The sequence below is a fragment of the Anticarsia gemmatalis genome, chromosome 19 (genome assembly GCF_050436995.1).
Source record: "Anticarsia gemmatalis isolate Benzon Research Colony breed Stoneville strain chromosome 19, ilAntGemm2 primary, whole genome shotgun sequence".
In the NCBI taxonomy this organism is placed as follows: Eukaryota; Metazoa; Arthropoda; class Insecta; order Lepidoptera; family Erebidae; genus Anticarsia; species Anticarsia gemmatalis.
Genome location: NC_134763.1, coordinates 4,171,158 through 4,197,411, shown reverse-complemented (window position 1 = coordinate 4,197,411; position 26,254 = coordinate 4,171,158). Strand labels below are relative to the sequence as shown.

The window sequence follows — 26,254 nt, the reverse complement described above, 5'->3', positions numbered from 1 at the left end:
TTAGCTTCAAGTTAATGTTCGTTTCCTAAAGGGATTCACGATAGTCATCTCCAGTGATAAAGTGTAGCAAACTAAACATGATCTATCTAAGGCCTTGGGAGCTTACGATAAATAGCAGTCCTTTTAGATAGGAAACTAGTATATAGGGGAAAATATTGACATTGATAGTTGTGTCATAGAAATTTTGCTATTCATAATATGGAATATGTCACATTTCCGTATGGAATATGTATAGGAATATTTCATGTGGAGCTTTAAGAAGATTTACTATTTAACTAGGCATAGGCAAAGAGCATGCCGTGAGTTTCTTGCCGTTTTTTCTCACGAGCAATAGCTTTACCGAAACGGTGGTAGATAAAAATATTTTGACGATTTCAAATACTTGTTAAAGTTTATGAAGCATCTTGATAATCACCAATGACTTTGACATAACTTAAAAAACAATATTTGGGTGGAGGAAATATGTTTTTTAGACTTCGGCTAACGAAGTATACGTAATAAACTCAACATGTATACAATACATATTCAATTTCCAAGCTATCTTACTTTCATTTCGCAAAAAAGTCCCAAGTACAGCAATATAATGCTAAAGACACAATAAAGTTGTAGATTTGTAACTCCGAAATGTTCTTAACACAAACCTCGTTACGGAGATTCTCTTAGCGAAGAAGCCTTTCAACTTGTTTTACGGACTTCATTTCTCCAACAATGTGTTAGAGAAGAAAACTCGAAGAATTGCCAACCCAATCAACCTTTCGTAGCAAGCTTGGGAGAATTAGACGTTAGAAAGAGACGTTTCTTTGTCCGCCTGCCTCAATCTAGATCAGCTTGTCTACTCAGAATTTCGTCAAATTAGTTGTGCTGCCAAACGGTGAAGAAATATTTAAAAACTAGGCCAGCAATTTGGAAGTAGGGCAGAAAATAAAACTACCTGAACGTAAAAAACTATTTCTTTCGATAAAGGAAACTAGACGATTATTATGTAACTAAGCAAAAACTTAGTAAAGCCCAGATTAGTAATGCCAACTTACGATTTAATTATTTCAGAAAAATATTTATACACTAACGTATTGTCGTATTGGTGAAAAGTATTGGCAAAAAGGTACATTTGTGAGTACATTTTATGTGAAAATTTCGCATAAATAATACTTTGATTATTCCGCACATAACTCTTAAAGTAATTAACAATGTAAAGTGATTTAACTAACGAATCCATGCAAATAATTGAATTAAAAAAACAGCAACATAATTATCCGATCAAGCGACATAATTGCTTATCTGGTGTAAAATTAATGATCATTTTAATGTGTTATTAAAATTTCGTGAGCAAGCCGTACAAATCGTTAATTTATTTTATACGTGAGTAAGTTAATGAACAATTGCTTTTATTTGTTCACGTGGAATTCCACGTACATATTTGTTGAATAAATTAAACGACACTCGACGGTTGTTCTGGTAACAAGATACCGTCGTGTACGTGGTTCCGTGCTGTTTACTGACTAAATGATGTGAGCTTACGGTCATCAATACTGAGGGGTGATTGCGAAACACTTGCGACTCTGTTACTGAATTGTTGTCGATAGTTTTTTTTTATAACAATCAGAGCTTTAGTAATTTTGACAAAATAATAATTTATTTCAATTTGTGACGTATCAGAAAGCATAATAATTATTTACGGACTTGGGTTTTTAACTCAACAACATAGATTAAAAGACACAAAGGAAAATCTTTATCTGAATAAGCATAAAGAGTGTTTATGGAAGCCTGCCTAAGACTTAGTAAACATAGAACTTAAAAACCTCATCCTAACTCATGCCACTTGTAACTACATAATAAACTGCATCTAAATTTCCAAACACAGTAAAAGTGAAATCAAACCATTTTGAACATTTATGTTTACTATTAAATGAACAACGGTAAATTAGCAAAGTAAATAATTGATAGGATTGCTGAGTATTCGTCGAACTACTAAATGTATTTATTACAAACTGTGCCTAATATAACGCTAAATTAGTGTTAGTACAACAATTGCACATCTCATTTCAGTGACGAGATGAATTTGCGGTCCAAATGAGCTTTGTAAATCAATATAAGCGAATGTTTCATTAACCATGTTTGCTTTGTGACAAGTGACTTGGTAACGATTACATTTAGAATAGGGCTCTGGTTTTGTAAACCCTGTCTGCGTGCGTTTGTCTGCTAAATTGACAAAGGTTTTGTATTTCAACACGAGTATTTCAGCTTAAAGTAATTGGTCCTGGTTTTTGGCATCGAGAACATCCTTTATTTTAAGCAATAAATACGAAACAACCGCATAAAATATTGATGTCATTTTAGAATGAATCAATCCCATCTTGCCCCGGAGTCATGTTGTATAAGATTATGACAGACTTCCAGAAGGCAATAAAATTCTGCCATCGTCCCAACGAAACTCCTAAAGAGCAAACACAGTTTTAGTATCTTATATCTGCAGCTTCCGACAGTTATTAAAGCCCGATGGGGACAAACCTATCGCCATTTACCTGGCATGGTTCCAATCCCGATCTCGAAACGGAAAAATCCAAACGTAATTCTCCCGAATTTAGAAAAATTGAGATCCGAAATCGTTTCGTTACGGAATGTAAAATGAGCCTTGACTAATCCGACATCATTAGTATCGAATCTAAAAAAATATCATCAAAGCTTGGAACGGTTGTTAACAAACAATTGTCTAGCAATTTAGAGGCTGAATCGGCATTCCTTGATACATCGTACAGTGATCCATTAAACGGATTACATTCTTGGCTCACCTCGAGCGCAGTGCGTATACAAACTAACATAGAATACTGATGTGACGTACATCTTTTACGCACCTCGGGTAGTAGTGTCCCTGGCTAGTTAAGCTCGCCTGGCTTATAGTTGTAATCCGAACGAAATAAAAAAGAAACTAAGAAACTTGGTAAACATTTCAGTAGTTTTATCACCCAGGTATCAATGAAACCAAGTTCAACACTTACAAAAAATCAAGTACAGCTGATTATATGATGGGTTCAACATCCTTCTGTGAAATACAAACAATTTAATTAGCGTATTTAATTTTAAATAAAACGATAACACGAGACTACTTTGAAGTAAAAGATGATGCTATAAAACAGATTGACATTGCATACCGGCACATCCTGTATTAAACAACAATCTCCGTCACAATGGAAAACCACGAATAAAATAAGTGAGTATTTTTTTAGTACCGTTGCTAAGATGTAGTGGAATGTAGACCGTTGTGCGTTTCACGTGACGTGTGCTAACAAAAATAATTGTCACTCTAAACACGACAGTCTTTTATTTTAAAATATGGTTTCGCCTATTGTTTTTCTTCAGCTGTTTTGAAGTGTAAATCTTTAGTGAATGAACTGTTGTCATTTATGGCGGCTGACTGTTATTTCAATAGGACTATCATGACCGCGATAAGTGTGTAATACATCTAGATTCAATGTTTTATCTTTAAGTATGTAAATTACTTTACAGAAGTCAACATAGGTATATATGTCTCCCTCTTAATAATAAGTGCTGCTCTGTCATTCTCACAGAGAAGCCAGTAAATAAAGCGATGCATTCTGAATCTGAAATTGAAAAAATATTTTAATCTTTGGATTTCAAAGTAATTGATAGTCATTTGTACTTCGAAAACATAAGAATTTTCCACAAAAATTACCAAAACATATCAAAGAATAATAAATCAGTTACACGTTTCACAACAACGGTAGTACTACAAACATATGTTATTGTCGCATACTATTCAGTACAGAGTAATTATTTGGCTTTCAGTCGGGCGACTCCGGCCCCTAATGTATTAGAACTGTACACATCTTAGCAGTTACGTTCGGTCGGTCGCACCTTACACGTTACCTAAACACCTATCAAACATATCGGGTGAATGCGATTCAAAGGCACCATCTTGTATTGTCTAATTAATGACTAGGCTGTACTACATTCGTCGATGTATGTTGGTGAATTCAGTCACTTTGATAATTAAATGTCGTCACTCAGTTTCGTGTTAATAAGCGGTAGTAACAGACTAATTGATCGTCTCTATTAATAATTAAATGTTAGATTATATATATATTTTAGTTGGATTCTAAGAAACTTAATATACATAATACGAAAGCAAGCCATCACTCATTCAACAAAAAAACACTTGAAATAGCAGTGTTTCTTAGAACCTTTCTTCTGTCGTCCTTATTCTAGTCGACCTTCATTGTGTCACGAAAACACAATAGCACCCTCCTTGCATAAGATCCCAAGGTATAAGTTTAGTTCATCACAAAAATAATGTGACAAACAAACAAATTCTACAGAGAATCGGCAATGTTCGAACTTGAAGTCGGCAGCAAGGTTAGCGTCGTTTGTAACAAAGAGCCCGTAAGCCTTCACTTTTATTCATTACGAGGGTGGCGCCCCCTTCCCACCCCCCATAGAAAAACCTTCTATTGTCGCGAAATCTCTATAGACACGGCCCGAAATTAGGAGTCTGCGGGATTCAGCGAAATGGTGGAAATTATTCAAATGATACAATTCGTTGTTGTAAATAAAAATATTGGGCTCGTTTACTGGATTTATTGTTAGTTTGTGCTCGCTGAATTAGGGCTGCGTTCGATCGCTCCGAGGGCCTCTTGATTGTTGTAATTGGGAATTGGAGCATAAGATATTACGAAGGGAGTTGTTGGTTGATGATTTGGCGTATACTTGTGTATTAGTGTGGATGCTTACACGGCAAATGCCATTCATTATTCACGGCCTACATCTCACATGATCTACACCTTGTGGGTTTTAAACAAGGTTTTAGCGCCAGATATTGCTTTTATATTTATAAGTATGTATGTGGTTAACAATTGTCATAATCATATACCAGTTAGGATTTGAGCTAATAATATAATAATATGTATACTATTACGATTACATACACAATTTTTTCCTGTATAACTTAATTAAGTGCTTTAATTTTACAAACACCGGAACAATCACATTTCATCTTAACACGTACCACAAAATGTACCTAATATGTAACACTAACACACAGTACACCTACACATAACTGCAGCAAAGCAATAGTTCACTAAACTACAATACTACAAGAGGAACTAGTTGGCACAATCCGGCGGCGATGAATTTCGCTGACATAATTAGTGTTCCATCGCAACATGAACAGATTCGTACGTTATATGTAAAGCCCTCGCGTATTTCACTGTTACTGAAAATTGCTTGTTACTGCGTTGAGTGGGTTTACTTGTTATAAGCGCTAAAGTGTGTTGTTGTTCATGTGTGCAAATGTTACGATGATATTTGAAATATTTTTTTGCATTTTTAGTGTGAGGTCCTTAGTTTACTGTCTGATAAGCACTTAAATTCTTATGCAAAAGATTAAGTTCAAGTTTTTGAAGAAATGTGTATAGAATCTATGAAATTAATAGCTAGTTTAAATATATTTTCAGAAATATTATTTGAATAACAGGGCAGGTTGAAGCTTGTACCTACCTGGCCCAGTCCTTTAGTACAGAGTCAACTCTGGAAACCACCAAAACTCATAATGCTTCAGACATTAAAGTCTGTACATATTCATATGTTGCTGATAAAACGTTCCTATTAATTTAGTCTAAATGTAGAAAACTATGCATAATTGGTTTATCCCTTAGTAATATAACACAAGTGCCTACAGTTGCTCCTAGACACCTAAACACGTTAAGACGTATTGCTATCAATGTCACTGTCGAAGGCACCGGCATGTCCCATCCATCATGGTACATCTAATACATTTATCGGCTCGTACGTGTGCAAGCAGCTATGAAACATATTGATGACGTAATTGGATCACTTCTCTACCACATACTGTATATTGTAATAACTTACACCTACACTATACATATTATTCACTTTGATAAAGTTAAGTGTAAAAAAAATGTACTGGGTGCTGTGTAGTGCGATTCGCTACAGTCAGTATCGAGTAACGACAGTTTGACAATTAAAATGTCCTGCAAGAATAGTTCTTACGGCGCCCGCTAGAGGCGTTTAGAACATTTCTCGATAGCTAGCCCGTTGTCAACAGTCGGTAGTGGTAGAGAATCGCGCTGCTGAATTCCTTTGGATAAAGTTAACTGGCAATATCACGGACTCAGGTTTGATTGCCTGGTCAGGAAATATGGGATTTTTCTAATTTAATTTAAGTCCGGAGTTCGGTAGGTAGCATGATCGGTTAATGGCAATAGGCTCGCCCCCTATCGCATAGGACTTACATTGCTAATGCAACCTCTGCCTCTCATAACCAGTTGCTCTCACCGATCGGTAAACGATCTGTGGGTTAAGCAAACCTTGTCGCGGTCGTTCTATAGATGGGTAACCGCATAATGGTATTTGAACTGGGCGTCTCCGTGCTTTATAACAGGCGTGATCTTATGTTTGTATTATATATACATATAATATGTAGTTATTCAAAGTAACGCTAATTACCTACAACAAATTTCGTAGTTATGAAGACTACTACAGGTACTGAGAATTCTCGACGACTTAGTTTCTCGACTATATTTTCATATTATTATTTCCTTTAAAATATTAAAAAGCTCCAAGTAAGTATAGAAAATAAACAGTAAGAACGATAATATCCCGATACCTTCATTACTCCGAACAAACAAACTGCCCGTACTTCATCGGTAGAGTACCTCTATTTCTATGAAACTACGAACCCTTCACTTTACAAAGCTGACAAGCTGATGCAGTACTTATTATTTAATACCCGATATTGAGAGTACTTCATATTGCCTGTTACATTGACGAATATTCCTAGAAATTGCTGGAAGAGCAGAATATTGAGGAACTGTTCGAAATTCAGTGTACGGCAGTTGCTTCCTTTTGCTGTGTACAGTACTTTTGAAATACTCCGTGGGATATTGAAACGTAAGACGTTTCCTAGAATTGAAATACGTCCATCAACTGAGCTGTTGTTCATTTTATGAATATCAAAATCGAGGAGCTAATTCTCTGCTTTACCTTGAACCGTTTAACTAAACGTGTCGGTTAAAATACAAAAAGACGTGAAGTCTTTTCACATTTTAATCTTTCTCATAGGTACTGTGTAAAAATTCTTAGTATTTCATTTAGCCGAACAGAACAATTCTCGAAACAACTTCACCACATTACGAATCTAATTCCGCAACAATCAAATTAGCACTCCGTATTTTTAAAGTCGCTACAAAGTGCACTAAACGTTTACAGAAACAATTGACACGATTGTTTAAAGATAAAAGAATTACCCATCGTGCTTCAGCGGCGCTCGGCAATGGCTGCCTTTTGTCGTAAAACTTGGTTTATTGCTGAATAAACACAGCCCCGTTGACTGCCTTATGTAATAATGACCACTTTATGTTCGTATGAAACAACCCTTGAAATTGGTGAACGTTTGCGCTCGCTAATGTGCATTGTTTAGCTCAACATCTGCATGGAAATTCGCCTTTCTTTATGCAAAAATATCTTTAAAAGTATCTTCTTTCGCATCTCGTGAGTCTTTTAGAACTGCAGCATGGAAAGAAATTGGCAATTTGGTATTCGAAGCCAATTATTTTTGTAGACGTATTATATTTTTCAAGCTAAATTTTCTCATCCAATCTGAAACTTTTTAAATGGGCGCACGATGTTAAATCATTCCTATTTGCAAACCTTTTCAGATTTTATTCTTTACAACCGAAATTAGCTTTAAAAACGTCCCAAAAACCTGTTACTCCCACATAAAAGTAAAAAAGAAACATAATAAAACCGAACAAAAACACGCAGACAGGGCTCCGTTTATTAATCTAGACATTCAAACCTTTTTTAATCCTCGTATGTTAGTCTTTGTCAAACAGAAACTGTATGGAGCATACGTATTGAAAGGCTGCTGGGGCCAAATTTGGTTCTTTTACGGATTACATCGCTTTGTGTGCGCCAGTGAAGTGCTATTGTCATCCAATAGCGGCCACTAATTCAATTTTACTAATGGTTTCGGCCATTTTACTTTATCTCTATATCTGTCAACGTAGCGTGTGTGAAGACTTTAGCCAATTGTTTGGCATTTTCTTTTATGACTATTTGTGTCTCGGAGCGTACAGATGTTATTGTTATTTCTGTTTACTTAAGAATTTGTATGAAACATAAGTCATTGGATGTATTTTATATGTATATATACCGGTTACAGAAATAATTTGTGGCAAAAGTAAACATTAAAAGTAATAAGACGCAGGGAAAGAAAGCAAAGACATATAAAGGAGTTGATGCTTAACAATATCCTGTGAACATTTATTTACCTGTCAATATCATGTATAACATCGAGGTATTATAATTACGGGTACATCTTATTGTAAGTACAGTTCCAAGAATGCCGACAATTGTATCCACGTGTAGCGTGAAAGCAAAAAAAAAATAGGAGCCTAAATATAACATGAAAAGTAAACTAGGCACATATATCGCAAACACGGCGAAAAAGTTGAGAAATGAAGGAATAATATTATTTTACTTTCATGAGAATTCTGCGGGATTTTCTCATAAATATATGTTATTTGGGAGTGAAAGTTGACAAATCCAATCGGTAGCTTAGATTTAATTGATTCTTTAGCCTTTATAAGGTTTTTGAGTAATTGATTCAATGTCACTTTTGTGTACGATTAATTAATATGGTAGACAGGCATTTTTTTCAGCTTTCAATTAGAATACAAAAGTTTTGTAACCTACAATTTTAAATTCATTCGCTAATACTTAATGAATATTGATAGACAAACAAACAACTAAATATCAAAGTCCCACAGCTATGTTTAAATAAGAATAAATCAGTGGCGTTCTTCCGAACATCTCACGATGAACGGCCCAATCTCCCTTGTTTTCATAACATCACTTCATAAATCCTCTATGATTTATATGACTAGAGCACACTTCACCACCCCCGTACTACGTGACAAAATTAAAAACACTTTTTGTGCATAAAAATGTAATAATTTACCTGCAACGTACCTTGTGTCTCTACTTTATTAAAGTTTTCTTGCAAAGTGATAAAAATGACGGGCCTTCATAACGTGCCCGCTTTGTCTTTATTTTGTAATAATTTTTAATGAAAGCTCTCGTTTTATTTGAATAAGAAATTACGTAAGTTTATAAAGACTTGACCTGTAGCGCGATTCTCTACTACTATCTACTAACGAAAACCGGCTAGCTATCGAGAAATGTATAAAAAACTGATCAAACTCTGCATACTCGTTGGTATAAACTATCGAAAATCGCGCTACTGAAGTATTTTTTTGTTTTATACATGTCAGGAACCTTATAAGCCTTAGAAATATCATTCACTCGTAATCATGCAGTTTCAGAAAAGTGTATAAAAAATACGATTTTACAAAAACTTACTTAATCATCATTGATCAAAGTTAAAAGACGCAACGTCACTATTTTCAACATTAAAATGCAGTAAATATTAAAATAATATATCATACGGGAGGCATCCATTGTGACGGACTATCAATCATTTTCGTCCAGCACTTGGCAACGGCTTACGACTTATAATAAATGAATTTTTAAGCCCAGCTACGACGCGTCCCTTAGATACACGTTTAAAATATCGCCCTTCATATTAATTTGATCTAGAAAGTACTTTATATGGCCTAAACTTGGATGTATTCTAAAATAAAGAACATTTTAAAGAATATTCTTAAGATTTTAGCGACTAATTATAATTACTTAGAATTTAAAAAAACATCTATACTTAATATAATAAAGCTGAAGAGTTTGTTTGTTTGTTTGATTGTTTGTTTGTTTGTTTGTTTGTTTGAACGCGCTAATCTCAGGAACTACTGGTCCGATTTGAAAAAATCTTTCAGTGTTAGATAGCCCATTTATCGAGGAAGGCTATAGGCTATATAACATCACGCTACGGTCATTAGGAGCGGAGTAGCAACGAAAAAGGTTACAAAAACGGGGAAAATTTTAACCCATTCTCTTAGGTGACGCAAGCGAAGTTGCGCGGGTCAGCTAGTAAACAAATATAGCGCAAAAAAGGAGGTGCGAACAAACACGTCAGGATACTATTTTTCGATTGTTCTTAAACAAAGAAAAAATTGAAACAAATAAATATCAAAAATGAAGAAATACGTTGCTGAAACTCCGATAATATATCGACTGTCTTCTTTTGCAAGTCATAAGTAAAAAACGAATGGAACTAACGTCGTAAGAAAAGCCAAGAAGTAGACTTTTATCTAGTGTTATAATATAATAAACGATATCACTTCAACAGACCATTATCTCACCTTGAGAGGTCACACTCGATAATATTCAACCAAATAAACAATTCAAAAACTCACAATCCTATCCACACTTCTTAAAAGTCTAATATAATAACAGTCTATGCACGACCGACAATATTTCACAAACAAAATACATTCTATTCCACGTCTCGGTTTAGTTTTAGAATTCGTGCGTTGAATGTATCACAGAACATTTGTAGTAGACATAAAAGCGGCGAAATTTGCAAGTTTTAGTTGTTACGTGCAATACGTAAAGCGAAGTTTCTATCGTCTCCGTGTGACAAGTTTAGGCATAAAACAGAGATTTTATTGTTTGGCTTCACATGACTAAACGCGACTCAAGTTTTCATTTTATCGACTATTGCTCTAAGTATACGATGTTTTCAATTGTTTAATGTAATGGTACAAATAGATGTCACGATTTTTGAAAGTATAGTTATCGTTAGACATTTACTAACAGAATCATCTGATAGATTTTCTTTGTTATTACTATAAGTACTGCAATCAAGAATAGTTTATGATTTTGCTTGATTTTTTTATGTTTAAGTTTATTTAATTAAACTCAGGTGTATTTTGCAAAAATTCAAGTCTATGTCTCACACGATATAAGTTATTTCTCAAATTTTGACTGTAGACTATTAAATATGAAAATTCGACTCATTATAAGATAGAATTTTCGTAAATCTTAGCAACAATTTAGTGTTTACAGCGGCGTTATCACCAGTCCGTGGCAGAAGCTACCGTCAATATTATTGACACGGCAAATGAAGCGAGTAACACAAGTAGTTCAGCCGTAAAGCGTGAAGCGGTGACAGCTGTGAAAATACTCATAAAAGTACGAGTACGTCGTCAAACTACACATAGCACGTTGTATTTTATAAAATAATTGTTCAACTTATATTTTTTTATTCACAGTATATATGTACTTTTGATTAAATGCCAGTTAAGTTATCGGTGAATTTTGGACAATGAATTTCTTTGATCTTGCTGTCATTTCGAATATCGTAGAGGTTATTCTAAACTTCTCCATAAGATTAGTGGCAAGTTGACACTTTACAATGTGGGCTAAATGCAATAGCTGTAATACATTATGTATTATGTCGGCTAAAGCATCAGCATGAGTACTGCGGTACATATGTATAAACTCCTTTCAAGTATTCTAGTTAAAATTATTACAAATTCCAAGTAAGCAATACCCACAACACTATTAATATAAAACAAATTCTATCACAAAACGATTATTTTGTTTACAGAATTTAGTTATTTATAACTAAAGTTCAATAAACTATGTACAATAATTATTGCGGATTCCTAGAAAATAAATTTAAATAAAATACAAACGTTTATAAACATTTTAAATCTGGCAATGTAAATACAAAGCTTAACAGTTTGCATTTTATAAATACGGCTAAACCAGTGATTATTGTACTAAACCAAATAATTACTATTTTGTGGACGTCCATGTTTGTTCCACCAGCCAGTATTATTAAGTGCATTAAATATTAACAAGTATTAACTATATAGAATTGATTTACTATTCAAATCTAATTTGTTTGCAAATTCGTTAATACTAACAGATTATTTTAACTAAGTTCCATTGCTGCGGTTCACAAATATTTATAAATTAATTTAGATAAACTTATTATTTTATTTTCAACAATGATTATAAAACATTGTTAATGTTAACGTAATTTCCTGTTACCACGGATATACATAATGCCACAAAAGTATATAGATAATGTAAATCGAATTACCTTTTGTTTAACAAATATTATATACATTCTATTCCATTGTAACAAAATTAAATTGTAAATGAATAGTGATACTGAACGTAAATTACGTCAAAAGAAAAGGATTTCTTTGTTAATTTTTCTATCGTTAATTTTTATTTTCACTGAATTGAAAACGAGCATGCCCTACATACATGAACGAAGACTATGTTCAACCAGTATTTCTCTCGAATTGTTATTCAAATAACTATCGACGTTATGTCTTCAAGACGTCTGCATCTACACTAATATCATCAAGTTTTATTTATCCCCACACGTGCACATTGTGGCCCGGAATGTCCGTCTGATTCAATTTTATTAATGGATTTGGAAGCTTGCCCCACTGACTGTGAACGCGACCATTCTATTTGTCGCGAGCCGTACATCTTAAACAACAGATAACTCATTTCGTAACCTATTCCACCGTATTTAGGTGCATTTTTTATTGTACAGTAACTGTTTTTCTTAGGGCTTTGACAGAAACGGAGATTAGGAAACGTAGCTGAAATCGCCCACGCATAACCACATCATAGGACGGCAATAAAAGTGAAATCACTAGGACGACTCCAGACAAATGGCATTTGATATGTAATCTATGTGTAGGCCAAGGTTTTTGTACGGAGAAAACAAGTGTTGGAACTACCTAGTATGTTTATTTGCGCTTCTTCATTGCCTCATCTTCATCATTCGTATGGAAATGTCGTGATTTTGTGACACAACTACTAGGCTTATTGCCTACGATGTCTACTGTCTGGTAGTAAAAACTAAGATCGTGTACTTACGTGTCTGTAGATACAAAACGATAAGCTTCAATGACTTTATTTCCTCACAACGTCATAATATCAACACCACTTTTTTATTTGTTAGGAACTCAGCTTTACCTTCAGTTGAACCAATTTATTAGTAGGTTTAAATACAATAATTACTATTTTGAACACTGTTCATTGATTACCTTTCAAAGAAAAACGGTTTAAAAATCTATCAGTACTTTTGATTAAGGCGAGATAGCAGTGACTGAAGAGAAGTCCAGCATATATGATACTTAATTTAGTGGTACTTACCGCAATTATAATCATGATATATACGAAGCAATACACTTACTCACCTATATATGACATTACGACAAACCTATGATTGATATGGACGCTAGTTGTGAGATTTTCTTTGAACATTATAAATGTCCGCAACAAAGGTTTAATATACAATTGTTCTATTTCGTTACAGATGGCAAAGACTGTTTTTAATTCGCAAAACATATTTTGTTTCAGAATGAGCTGGTAGCAACGTATCGGGGACCCCCATGTAGCGATGGCGGCCGTAAACTCGGTAAGCTTCTTACAAACAAAGCTTATTTATCAAACAATAGATACTTGTATCATTTATTTCTTATATATGAACACAGAAATAAATACATTGTTTGAAGAGTCAACGACCTCGACGTTTCCCGGATATTACGAGAACAAAGATTCAAATAATAATCCTGTAATTGCGTTGAAATGGAACACAACAAAGATGAGAAATAATTCCTTTGGGATTCGTTTTTCAGGTGTGCCTATAGAAAATACGGCAACGTTGCTTTGCCGTTTATAACTTAGTACCTAAAAGAAAGAAGGAAATGCTTTAAGTAATTTCAATCGAATTATTAATAGGTATTCTCTCATAGAAACACTTTCGGTAAAGATATAGTAACAACATAATGTTGTATTTAATATCCTTGTATAAAAGTTATTCCAAAGTCGTTATACAAAAGCAGCCTTTCTATTTCTATAGTGACAAGAGTTACAATATTAGAGAACTCAATCGCGGGCAACAAAGTCGAGGCGTTCAATCAACATAGGTACAAAACTCGCAGGTCATTGAAATACATGAATTAATCAACCTGTGTGTTCCACATCCGACTGACAGACATCCTCAATGAATCCAAATACCGTAGCAATTTCCACTTCCAAATTATTTTCGTATTGCCATTCGGGATCCGGCTCAAAATTAATATCGTAGTACGGTATTATTACATGAACGTAGTCATCTCATTAACAAGGTTCAATCCGTCGTGAAAATCTGGCCCATTATACACTTCGTTAATTGGCATCGTTTCTGCTTCAGGACTCTTCTTTCGCGATGATATAAATTTTCGGCGACGAGAACTTTATTACGGGAAACACACTTGTCAAAATTGTGACGTGTTTTACATATTTACATCGTCGTATTGCTGGTGTGGAGTAACATTTATCTTATAATACTTATTTATTTTCTTGGGTAGTCAAATTTATTAATAGTTTTATGTAATAGTAGTCTTGCAGCGCTAATACTTACTTTTGATACGCATTTGAAGTGCTTATTAGAAGGTTTTAACAGAGATACTTAGATTTGTAATAAATAAAAGCCCTGATTCTTTGTACAATGTGTGTACTTGCTAAAATGAGATGGCGTCTGTGTTGAAAAAAACATTTAATTTTTACAGTGCTTATAAAATTCCCGCCGAGTAAATTCTGATAGAGCTTTAAATAACTAGAAATGATTAAGAGTGCTTTAAATAGATCGCGTTGAAAGCGCATAGCGATTAATCTTTGCTTGCCGTAAATTATGATATAAATCTCAAATATTTTCATACTACTATTTTTACGTAGAAAAGACATCTTCAAATAACTGATAGACTTTTTACTAGTATTGTTAATGTAGTCGTCAAATTATAATTTCTTTAAACGGTTTAGGTAATCAAAACAGTCCTGTAGCCTAAAAAGTGTTCAAAGCAAATAGCCGCCAGGTGAAACAAGATTAGGTATTCATAAGAAAATTTTCCATGGAACCTATCTCGTTAAAATTGTACACTGGTAATACAAAAAATACAATTCATACTCTAGGCTTTAACCCAATTTAGGACAGGACTAGACTAATTCTATTGTAGAGAAAAGAAAATGAACAAGTGAAAATTACAATAAGAAGTGGGACAGCCAAATCGATATTGCTTCTCAAAGCACTGAATTCAAAACACATAAAACTTGCACGATATACCCCGCCGTTATCGTCTCGGATAAACAGAATAGCTTCGAAATACACCTCACTGTTTTATCTCCAATATTTTTTTCTCGACCATAAGGCCTCGTTTAGAGCTTAACAGCCGGCGATTGAGGTACATAACTGCGAGTTGGCTCATCACTGCTCTCACCCAGGTATAACGTGCCCAGGCTATCTAGATCTCTCCAGTTTTTGGCGTCGCGTATTTTTTTTCATGACTCGTTCGGTTCAAGTTATCCTGGCTAGCTTATAATGGTGCTAGCGTCGGCCGCTTCGCCATGGACGCCTTCCAAATCACATCGCATTTGAATATCAACTGCAGTTCGGCGATAGTCGTTTAATGACTTTTATCGATCTATATCTGAATAATCTTTATCGTATTGGCAGAGAACATTCTTGAGTTTGGAAAAATAGCCAATCTAAGAGTTAATGTTTGTGTTTTATTATTCCAGAGTAATCAAAGTATATGTATTCATGATAGCAGTCGTAAAATACGTTTTTTTGTTGAACGATGTGAATATTTGATAAGTTTTATTGCATATACAGTTGATCAATAAATGATGATAGGTTCGTATTTGTAGAAAACTATACATATAAGTAAAGTCAGTAATTGAAAATAACAACAAACCAACATGACCGTAGAGGTAATCGCCACGGACTATACTGACCCCATTTTTGACAGCGACACACACAATTTTATTATTATAGAGCACGTAATAAGAACTAGCGAACCAAAAGTCGCATTATCAATGGAAGTGTGAAAATCATAGTCGGATCTCTTGCCAAATCGAAGTTGGATATTGCCTAGTTCTAGTTCCGAGCTCATTGAAACTCTAAATCGATTTTACTTATACCCTGTTTGCCTTGGCTGTTTTCAAACAAGCCGATAGATATAAAATTATCTGGAATATCTACTGGTGACTAAGCCTTTTTGTTTGACAATTTGCTATTGTCCTAACTTTCAACTTGAAACTTGTTTTATTAGTGTAATATCGAGACGTTCATAGAGTTGCTCACCGGTCAATAACTGCGAAAAATCTATTTGGTGATTAAAATGAATGAAATAATGCATGAGATAGACAAACAAGACAATAATTAATTCATATTTCTATTTTTTATTTTGCGTATTGTATTTTGTTGCACCTAATTAGTTGTTATGTTATAGGATCATAAAATGTCCTACGATTTGATATGTGTACCGTAACATGAACATACATATGTATATATTATTAAGTATGAGTATTTATTACGTTATATTGCGTACCGCACACTCATGTAAAATCGGTACATAATTATATCGAATCTGGCAACCTACATACATTATACACGTTACTTTTATTATATCATCAAACATACCCAAAACACACAAAATCTTTATAAGCTCCGAGTCAAACCTCTTTGTTTACATAAGTCAAAGAAAATCTTCAAGGATAACTGGCGTGCTTGGGGTCTCAATAAATCAGTCGTAACACATTTGAGACGGGCCTCTCGTAAATCTCTTCAATTCAATTGTCAATCTCACTACTTGTAGTAATAAAACAATTTCGCTCGCACGCGACCAAAGTTCTAACTGCTAAGACTTTAGTGCTGGATTACCACAATCGTATAAATCCGTATTTCGTCATTAACCTCAAGACAAGGTCATGTACTTGCGTAAGAGAAGTTTCTTTAGACTAATCTCAGTAACCTACATACCAAGTGTTTGTACCTTCAAGGAATATTCTTATCAGAATGTACTACTGAAAGAGATTTTTTTAATCTGTAAAAGCACATGCCTGAGTTGTTCTTATCTTTGATTTCTGTAATTTGTTAATTGATGTCAATAATCAATTACGTGCATCGGTCCATGTGACGTTTTGATACAGGTTGCAATAGCTGTGATTGCAAACTGACTGAACCGAGTAGTTATCAGCGACGGTCAAAGGAAGAGTAAATAATGCATGATGACGTCAAACCTTACATAATATTACCTAACACTTATGCAGCGCGAAATACTAACAGTTATAATAAAACGATTTGAAAAACTCACAGTCTTGCAAATTCAGCGCGTCTGTTCAACAGATACGCGTATTTTACAATCCATTTAATTTTATCGGGTGCAACGAAATATTGTTCTGAATCATCTGTGAGTCAATATAACACCAGATGGCACGTGTTAAACTTATGTCAGAGAAATTTATTTTTTGATCGTGTTTTCCTGTTTGGTTTACGTCGGCCTCTGTCGTACCTCGGCGATTGAAACAAGGGGAATCGCGTTCATTGCTTCAAAGGCTTAATGATAACTATGAGTGTACTTGATGAAATGCCGTGATGAATGGTGTGTAACTCTTTGTTTGTTAGTTATTCTGATGCTTTAAAAGAAAATTACCTCGAAACGTTACTAAAATCATATCTTAGTCGTTATAGTTTCAGTAATATTCATTGATTAGAGTACATGGTAATATCGCCGTAGATTTATAAAATAAAGTCAATGAAAATACGAAACAGTTGTCTTGAAAAATTACTGTGACGATATTATATATTTTACTGTCATAACAAAAGGCAAACCAAATTTAATAAACCTAATCCAACAAAGACCACTTCAGAATTAGTCCTCACTCAATAAAATTTATTTTCAAAGCACAGCAGGGTTTTCAAAACAAAAAACGAGAAACGAACGAAACGGACAGAAACAAAGAGAAAAAATATCACTTTGACTGTATCTTAAAGCAAGGAACTTTGTTTATCCTTCCGCGAGACAAAAAGAAACATAAAACATTTGTACGTTTTACAAGTTATCAGAGAAATCAGGGAGCTTTACCATTTAAAAGACATAAAAAAGAGGGCCGAGTTGTCTACTTATTCCGCGCTTGTACCGATCGAACCGGATTAGGCTAATGAGCATTGGATTTCTTGTTCATAAAATATACAGACACATTCTACTGCGACATCTATCTGGGTTATTGTAAAAATGTAGTTGTTTCGGCTCTCTGTTTATCCGTTCTTTTGTTGAGACGACACGCAAAATGTTAGTGCGAAGATTTGCGTTTAGAGTCTTATAAAAACTAAAACCTATCATAAAATATATGTATAGTATGACTGTAATCGTCAACTAAGTTAAGTCTGTGTAATAATTAAAAACTTTTTTTTTAAATTAAATATTTTTAGATTTACTCTCTAATGTCATTAGTCTAGAGAAACTACATATCATAATAATACAAACTTCAACACCCAAAACGAAACTACTCCCATAAAATATTTTTAACAAAATGAATCTGCCCTATATTTTAATGTTCACTAAAACAAGTTATTGTAACCTAATAAAGTGTTTAGTGGCAGTTTGCGAGACGTTACCGCGTCCCAAAATAACATTGTCCTGTGTAACATCCCATTCAGAAGGGGATATTGCTCAACTCACGCACTAAAATGAACGCGAAAGATAACCGTGCGCTTCCGTATATACCTATACAAATCCTTTTATTACTATAAATGTAAAATCCCATAAGGATGTTTTGATGGTTACTTGTTACCCAATCACAGTAAACATGAGCTTTTTGAAAGAAACTTGACAAGCATATAATGTCCTTCTGGCCGATGTTCGGCTTCGGGGGCCAGTTAAATTGAAACCAGCCAACTGTGCGGGATTTTGTATCTAAGTGTAGCACAATACAAGTATACTCTCATAGCCGAGTGGGACGGATAACCTACACGACCAGTAAGAAGTCAGACGCACTACGAATCACTAGGAAATTCTTAACTCATAATAAACATAGTACCTCATAGTAACTCATAGTAAACAGTAGCCCGGCCCAGTAATCAAACCCGAGACATCTGCGCAGCAGTCGCATACACTAGCGATTGTCCCACAAAAGCAGTCGCAACAACACACAGGCATATAGATCTCAGATGTATGACACTTTTTGTACCGCGAGAAGTCGAAAAATCTCAGAAACCATTTCGCGCGGACGAACACACGATCAGAAGCCAGTAATATATTTTTATTGAATTCTGTAAGTGCATTGAGTTATTAAATTTGATGTTTGGCGAGAAAAATGTATTGGAGCTTTGAAAATTTTGCTCCACGTAATAAACAGCTAAGTGATTGAATCGAAGAATATAAAAGTTGTGAAGTCTGGGACCTAAAATTGTTGTTACTTTTTGTATAGTCAGCAAACACAGACATTTTATTGGCGTATAATATTTAACCGGCTAATACTCTGGTTTATTAAATAAAACTATAGTACGTTAGGTTAGTAATGTCATATTTTTTCTAAAAAAAGTTATACAATTAGTACCTAGTTTATACAATTCTAATTGCACAACAATTGTGCAACGGGTCGTTAATTCCTCTCACCTTTACAACAAACAAAAGCCAAAAGTTTTGCATTCAAAACTATTTATTAGATTCAAACAAAAAGCAGTTAAAACTTTAACTAAGTGAACACTACAGCCGGGAAGGAAATGAATGAGTGAGATTGTAATATTCTAGTGCTAACATTGAAGCCTTTTGTAACGGGTAATAAAGGGCATTCTAGGGCTCGAGTGGACCGGCCGGAAATTTAATCTGACTGAGGGCCCTCTGTTACAAGGAATTCTGTCCTTAGATAAATGTCGGTAAGCAGGAATGAATGAATATTTCAATTTAATTAAAAATACGGTTAGAAATGTTGTTCCCTCCCGATTGCCCATTTAAAGGGCCATCTTATCAAATCTTAATGATCGTTGAGTGTTTTGTTTTGATTTGAGTAATAGCTCGGTTTGTTTCTGTGTTTTTATAGAACGCAGCCGTTCGTTGAGTTTCATTGTTTGTTACAATATTAGGATCCACCAAAATTATCAAGTGTTCTGTCTCTATTATTGGGTACGGTATTGTCACTAAAATAACTCGACTATTCTGAAAACAAATCGTCGCTTAGGTAACAATACCGCGCAAGTTAAATTTGACATGTTTCCAGGAGAGATAAAAACTGATTATTATCTTTGAAATACTTCTGACATGTGTACTGAATACATACATAAATAGGTAGATATTAAGTTCGTTCAAGATTGGACAATTTAAAAAAAAATCTAACATCATTTGATGCGCGCTGACAAAATCTATCCAATGAAGTATAAAACGTCATATGACCAATTTTCGACTTACGCGGTATTGTTACCTAAGCGACGAAATACGACTTGGACATATAAGAGACGAGTGATGAGAATAAAAGATATACCCAACTCTTATTTTTTTTTCTCTGTAAAAACATAACAACAAACTTCAAATTCTCTTTTTGATGGATTGTTAACAAAAAAGATTATTTCCACTTAATTTGCTAACGCCTAAAGCAGTGTACTTTACATTTCTTGGCATCTTAAGCTACTGTTGACAGCAAGGATTTACATCTAAACCCTTTGAGTTACAAAGGAATATTCAACACACTTCCGTGGCTACTGTGATTAGTTAACTGCGTCAGTGATTCGAAAGGGAAAGTCACGGAGTTTTTAGTAGCGCGATTCTCTACCATTATCGACTCCCGAAAACCGGCTAGGTATAGAGAAATCATGTTTGAAAGACTGATGAGCACCTCTGGCGGGCACCTTAGGAACTATTTTTGCAATGTGTTTTAAATGTCAAACTCTTGATACTCGATAACTCCAACTGTAGAGAATCGCGCTACAGTTAATTTCTTAACCCGGGAGCACTCGCGCCTTTAAAACTTACACGACCACTCGCGTATAGAGCATTTTGCTCACATTTTACAAATAACCAAAAAATACACAATTTATAGTATTTTTATATATTCTACTGCTTAATTATAATAAAAAGAAAGTGTTAATCAAATTAAATATTTATTTCTAATATTTAACATTAGTTATACTATAATATTTGAATTACAAAAACAGGAACTAAATTGGCGTTTCTTAAGCGCACTTTTGGTATAAACTAAAAAAAATAAACTTTTATCAAAAAATTTAAGGAGTTAACAACAAATCATTAATCTTCATCAAATGCACGAGCTTTACATATGTCACACAAAGTAAAAGCATGTTCAGTGCATAACTTTTTTTTACATGTAATACATGTCTTTTTTGTCTTGCTATTTTTACGCCATGGACAGATCGCGCAGATCGCACACCGTCAGGTTTCATATCCTCTGAAAAGCCAGGTTCATTTGTGAATCTTTTGATAATTTGTTGAAGAGGATGAGAAAGATGACTGCTCAGTATCAGTGTTGTGATGCTGTGCTCACTCTCTCCATCACTTTCAATAAATTAGTTGTTTTTCGATCTATCTGTAAAAAATATCTGATATTTGTATGTAAACTGCTTAATAAACTCATATTTCACCAATATTTAACAATAAAATAAAAATAAAGACTTTAAATAAGGTATAATACTGTAAGGAAAAAAAAGGTACTAAAAATTTGTACTTACGCTGTTAGTCGCGCGATGAGCAAAATGCCGCGCGACGAGACTCGCCGAGACAAACCACTTCTACTGAGCGATGGATGCACACTAACATAAAAAAACCGTTATGCACGGGACGGGGGAAGTATAAAACTCAGCTATTGGGAAAATGACAATCGTAGACAAATAAATCAATAAATGTTGGGAATTTTAAATTCACCGTGAGGGAAATGCTCATAGCGCGTGTGCTCGCGGGTTAAACAAAATGTATAAGGTTTTTCTGTCAGGAACTACAAAGTTAAATAAATGTTTAGTCAAAAACCAAGTATTCCACAATAGGTTTACTTCTTTATTAGAAAAGAACTAAACTGATACACGCGTCTGCATGTCTCAGTGGTAGCTTGTATTAAAATAAGACAAAGCTTTACTTAGGTAAACAAAAAGATAAACAATTTAAGTGTTGGCGAGTGTTCAGTAAAATAAAACTGGGTAAGTGTTAGATAAAAGTCAAAATGCATGCAGATATAAAATAACTATAAAACTCTTTTCGTTATTGCTTTGTACTGCTGCCACCGCTTTACATCCTTTGTTGATACAACCATTTGTTCTATACTAATCCATTGACTCACATAGCCCTTAACACCATTCATTACAATATAGCATCCTTCAAGTCTCTTAACGCGTTCAGCCAAAACATTTAGTTGAAAGATAAACTGTAAGGACTTTATCGCTTCTTCATGATGGCGGGCGGACCCTCAGAGCTGCAAATAATGAGCCACTACTGCCCCCATGGGCATAAAATTGAGGTATCAAGCGCTTCTCATCGCCTCCCGAACATATCTCTTGACACAGCCTGCCACTTATATACGACACTCCACACGACGCCGCAGTTTTGACGCCGGACTCTTCGTAATATAGACACATCGTTTCATAATCAACACGATAAATTAACCCCTCCTTGAATAAGCCACGCATCAACAACAATATTTATTATCTTGTACCTAATTAGAACTGCTAAATTAAATCATACGCTCTAATATATTACGTTACTAAATAAACACTTCTCAGAATCATAATTATCGGCGTGCGCTACAGGTACCTTCAGGTATGGTACAAACAAATATTGACCGCCTACACGCCTAAATAAACATAAAGAAAACCTATAATATATGTATACGAATCTAAAATAGACATGAAAACTATTTCAAGGGCCTCTAACCCGTCGAGTGGGCGACGGGTCCTTTCTACCCTTTTAGCGAGTGAGTGGATCACAATCGCTGAGTTGACTCGACCCCTCCCGCCGCCGGCCATCCGACCGCCTTGGAAACACGCCAGAAATCTGTTTGCCCAACTTTAATTGAGATTATCCTATTCCAAAATAATTTTAAATAGCCAAACATAGATTACAAAAGTAATCCAAAATTTTCTGATTGCTTTATCTCGACTTTTGTCTGGCAAATTTATTTCCAGGAGTCATTTAAATATTTGTGAGATTGTTAGAAAACATAATTATCTTTTCCGTTTCCGATGACGCAAATGCCAAATGCAACGGAACGTCACGCGTCTGCTCCGACTGTCTCGGATGACAAGTATACGTCATGCCCCATGGCCGCGGACAGAAATAGCGTGTGACTGAATTTAGAGTTCCAATTTAAAGAAAAAATAGATCTTAATTTCTCTATAATGTCAGCTTTATACCGCTATCAAAGCCGTATTGAACGTAAAATTTTAACGACGCCGCAAAACGGTCGGTGGTAGCGAAGTGACTGCGGCGCGCCACCGCTTTATAGCAAATTGGAGTCATAGCGAGTTGACACTGAGACGGCATGGCATTGTCCCATGTGACGGGATACAACAAGACCCAACGGGCTATGTCGAGTAGCAACGAGATGAGGCGGCCATCGGACAGGTTGGATTCGAGCCAGCGATGTGTCCCGCCACTCGCGTGCTACGGGATAACAGGATATCTAGCTTATGTGGGGATTATTCAGACAACTGGGTCGCAATTTCGTTTGTCGAGCGAATTTTCAATGAAATTTAATGTTAAACGGTCTGTATTGATATAGGTGCTTTTCGTCACTGTTGAAAGTCACCGAGTGTAAACGTTGACAGCGTGGCATGCGACCAAACGCGATTGTTCAGCAAACATCCGAGCAAATAGACAGTGCATTTGGAAAATTGCGGAGTATTTCGAGTGTTTTTTTAGTACTCTGACCCAAATATTCTGGATTAACATCCTGTACATTACGGGAAAGTATACGATCAGTCAGTCCGTGAGTTATGTAAAATCCGTTTCAGCCGAGTGAGTCAAATTCTAAATAGACTCGGGATATCCAACTTTAGAACAAACTCAGCTATTTTAGAATTAGTATGAGAAAAAATAGCTTCAACATTAACTGAAATATATTAGTTGCTATTCCTGAGTATACATTAAAGTAATAGAAGTTAGCTGTGAGAAATTGAATGTTTTTTTATTTGGAAAGTAACTAAGTCTTATATTTTTTGCTGTAGCAGCGTTAACGATGAAAGAATCTGACATTGAGCTATTACACTAATGGCGAGGCTGAGTTTGAATTCTGACATTAGGACTTGGAATTTCACCTTTTATCGAGCAAATGACGTGTCAGGCACAGTTCAATGAATGATATTCATTTGTCCATGGTCTGGGTCAAATATTATCGGAGCACCAATCTCAGGGCTCGTTTGCGAGTTAGACGCCGAATCAGCAGCTTTTCACCTGGGATCTTTGTAAGAACACGAATAATTTTATTTGAATTTGGTGGTTATTTTTAAATATTAAGTATATTATTCTAAGTTTATTATTAACTTTATTATTTTATATAAAAGTGTAACTGCACTGCAAATTGCTAAGCTTGTAAAGTTTTCGCTTTATAAACAGCGTTGGGCAAAAGTTCAATTTTGTTTTAACGTTAGAAAAATTGTTGTCCGTTTTTGGAACTGTGCCCAGCAAATAACAATCTCTGGGCTTAAAGCTAGTCTATGGTATCACCTTTGCTTAACGCTTCGGGACAGTTTCTCGTTTAAGTGGAAAGGTTATTATATAGCTCGATAAATAAAGCTCTATATTTTTGTTGCTTAGCTATTATCGGTGATGTGTTTTTCCGAAATTTAAGCATTAATATAAATGTAACTCGGACTAAGTAGGGTTATATTAAACCTTTGTTCGTCATTGAGAGTTAAATGAGATGATATATGTCAATACTTATTTGTACCGAATTATACTGAGAGGTGGTAAACGTTATTAAGTTAACATTAGGTATTTTACAATCAATTATTACAAGTATTATTAGCTTGAACAAAATGAACTAATTCATCACAAGGTTGATAAAAGTGTATACATTTTATACGTCGTTCGTTTTTATCAAAAATATTTTTTAACCACAACATTCTTACAAAGAGTTAGAACATATCAAAATAACTAGACAAGTAGTACAAGTAGTCTGTAGTTGGTGAAGTAAGGCGAGTCGTTTGAAAACAACAGCGGCGACTTAGTCCGCGGGAAGTTTGTAACAGACTGGGCTCTCGATAGCGACCCTGTTACACTGTATACAAAGATATATTAGATAGGGTTGTTCATTTAACAATTATCTGATGCTTTATATAATTTTGTTGAGAGACAAATTGTCTTTTTGAAAATTGCACTTTATGGTTTTGACTCATAACAGTGTTTACAAAAATGATGAGATTTGTAAATCTAACCTACAGTAAACTGATCAGCAATTCAGAGATTATTTTGATACCAAGAACTACTTCAACTTAAACAATCACAGGTTTAATTTAAAAAAAAACAGTTTTTGGAAGCAATTACCTTATAGAATTGACGATTTACAAATAAATATTTTAGTATAACCACCTTTCTAGTTCCGTATCAATAATAAAACATTACTCTATATTATAATCTGGCAACCCTATTAATGAGAAGCCGAACGCAACATCCTGTCAGGGCTGAAAGACATTTAATTTGAGGAATTTCCCGCCGCCATTGCGCCACTCGCAGGAACATTGATTGAAACATTGTGACCCTTCGCAAAACTTCACATCACATGTTACACAGTTCCTAACTATGTTTACATCCTGTACAACTAACTATACTACTACTATAGATACATTTCTCTTGATTTGGAGGTCATATTACTACCGTAGGTTGTACTACTGATTAGTATGGATAAGTCTTGTTATGGTAAAATAATAGTCCTGTTGTTATAGTGAAAAAAAATGTTGTTACTTATGATATTATATCTTGGTGTGTCCGAATTTGAATGTTCTGATATTATAATCGAGAAAATTACGTTATTAAATGAATTTTCATACATACATTCATATACAACATCACTCCTGTTATACCTAAAAGTGTAGGCAGAAATTTCTTTTTTGAGTTTCATTTCTGTTTTACTTCGCAATTAACAAGATATTTGGTAGGATTTTCGATTGTATCTCGATAGAGGAGCTGTATTATATGGTGTGAGTAGAGCTACAAGCAATAGTAATTGTTATCGCCTGTATGATTATTACCAAAATCTTCAAAGCGAGAGAGCATTCACCAATTTTGCGAAATTAGTTAATTTTTTTATCAGTTGAAATGTTAGACATCCTAATCCCTCACAGAGATGTTGCTAATTAGCCGAAAACATGGCGAAGCGTATCAGCAATCAGCGTTTAATCAGAAAAACCTTCTAATTAGTCTGCGAGGACTGATTAACAACGTACACATTACACCCACGTCTGTAATGACTGTTTTACAACCAAAAGATAAATGTAAAATTCGAAGCATTCAACCAATTCATCTCTATT

General features: G+C 34.6%; 1 protein-coding gene across 3 annotated transcripts in view; it reads left to right on the top strand.

Moving 5' to 3' along the window:
- The window catches only part of LOC142981154 (uncharacterized), a 234,584-nt gene that overhangs the window by 59,872 nt on the left and 148,458 nt on the right, over positions 1-26,254 (top strand). For all 3 annotated transcript variants that reach the window (XM_076126859.1, XM_076126857.1, XM_076126860.1), the window contains exon 2: positions 13,327-13,384. In XM_076126859.1, the coding sequence (XP_075982974.1) occupies positions 13,367-13,384 (18 nt within the window). In that variant the 5' untranslated portion in view covers positions 13,327-13,366. The remainder of the gene's footprint in view (positions 1-13,326; positions 13,385-26,254) is intronic.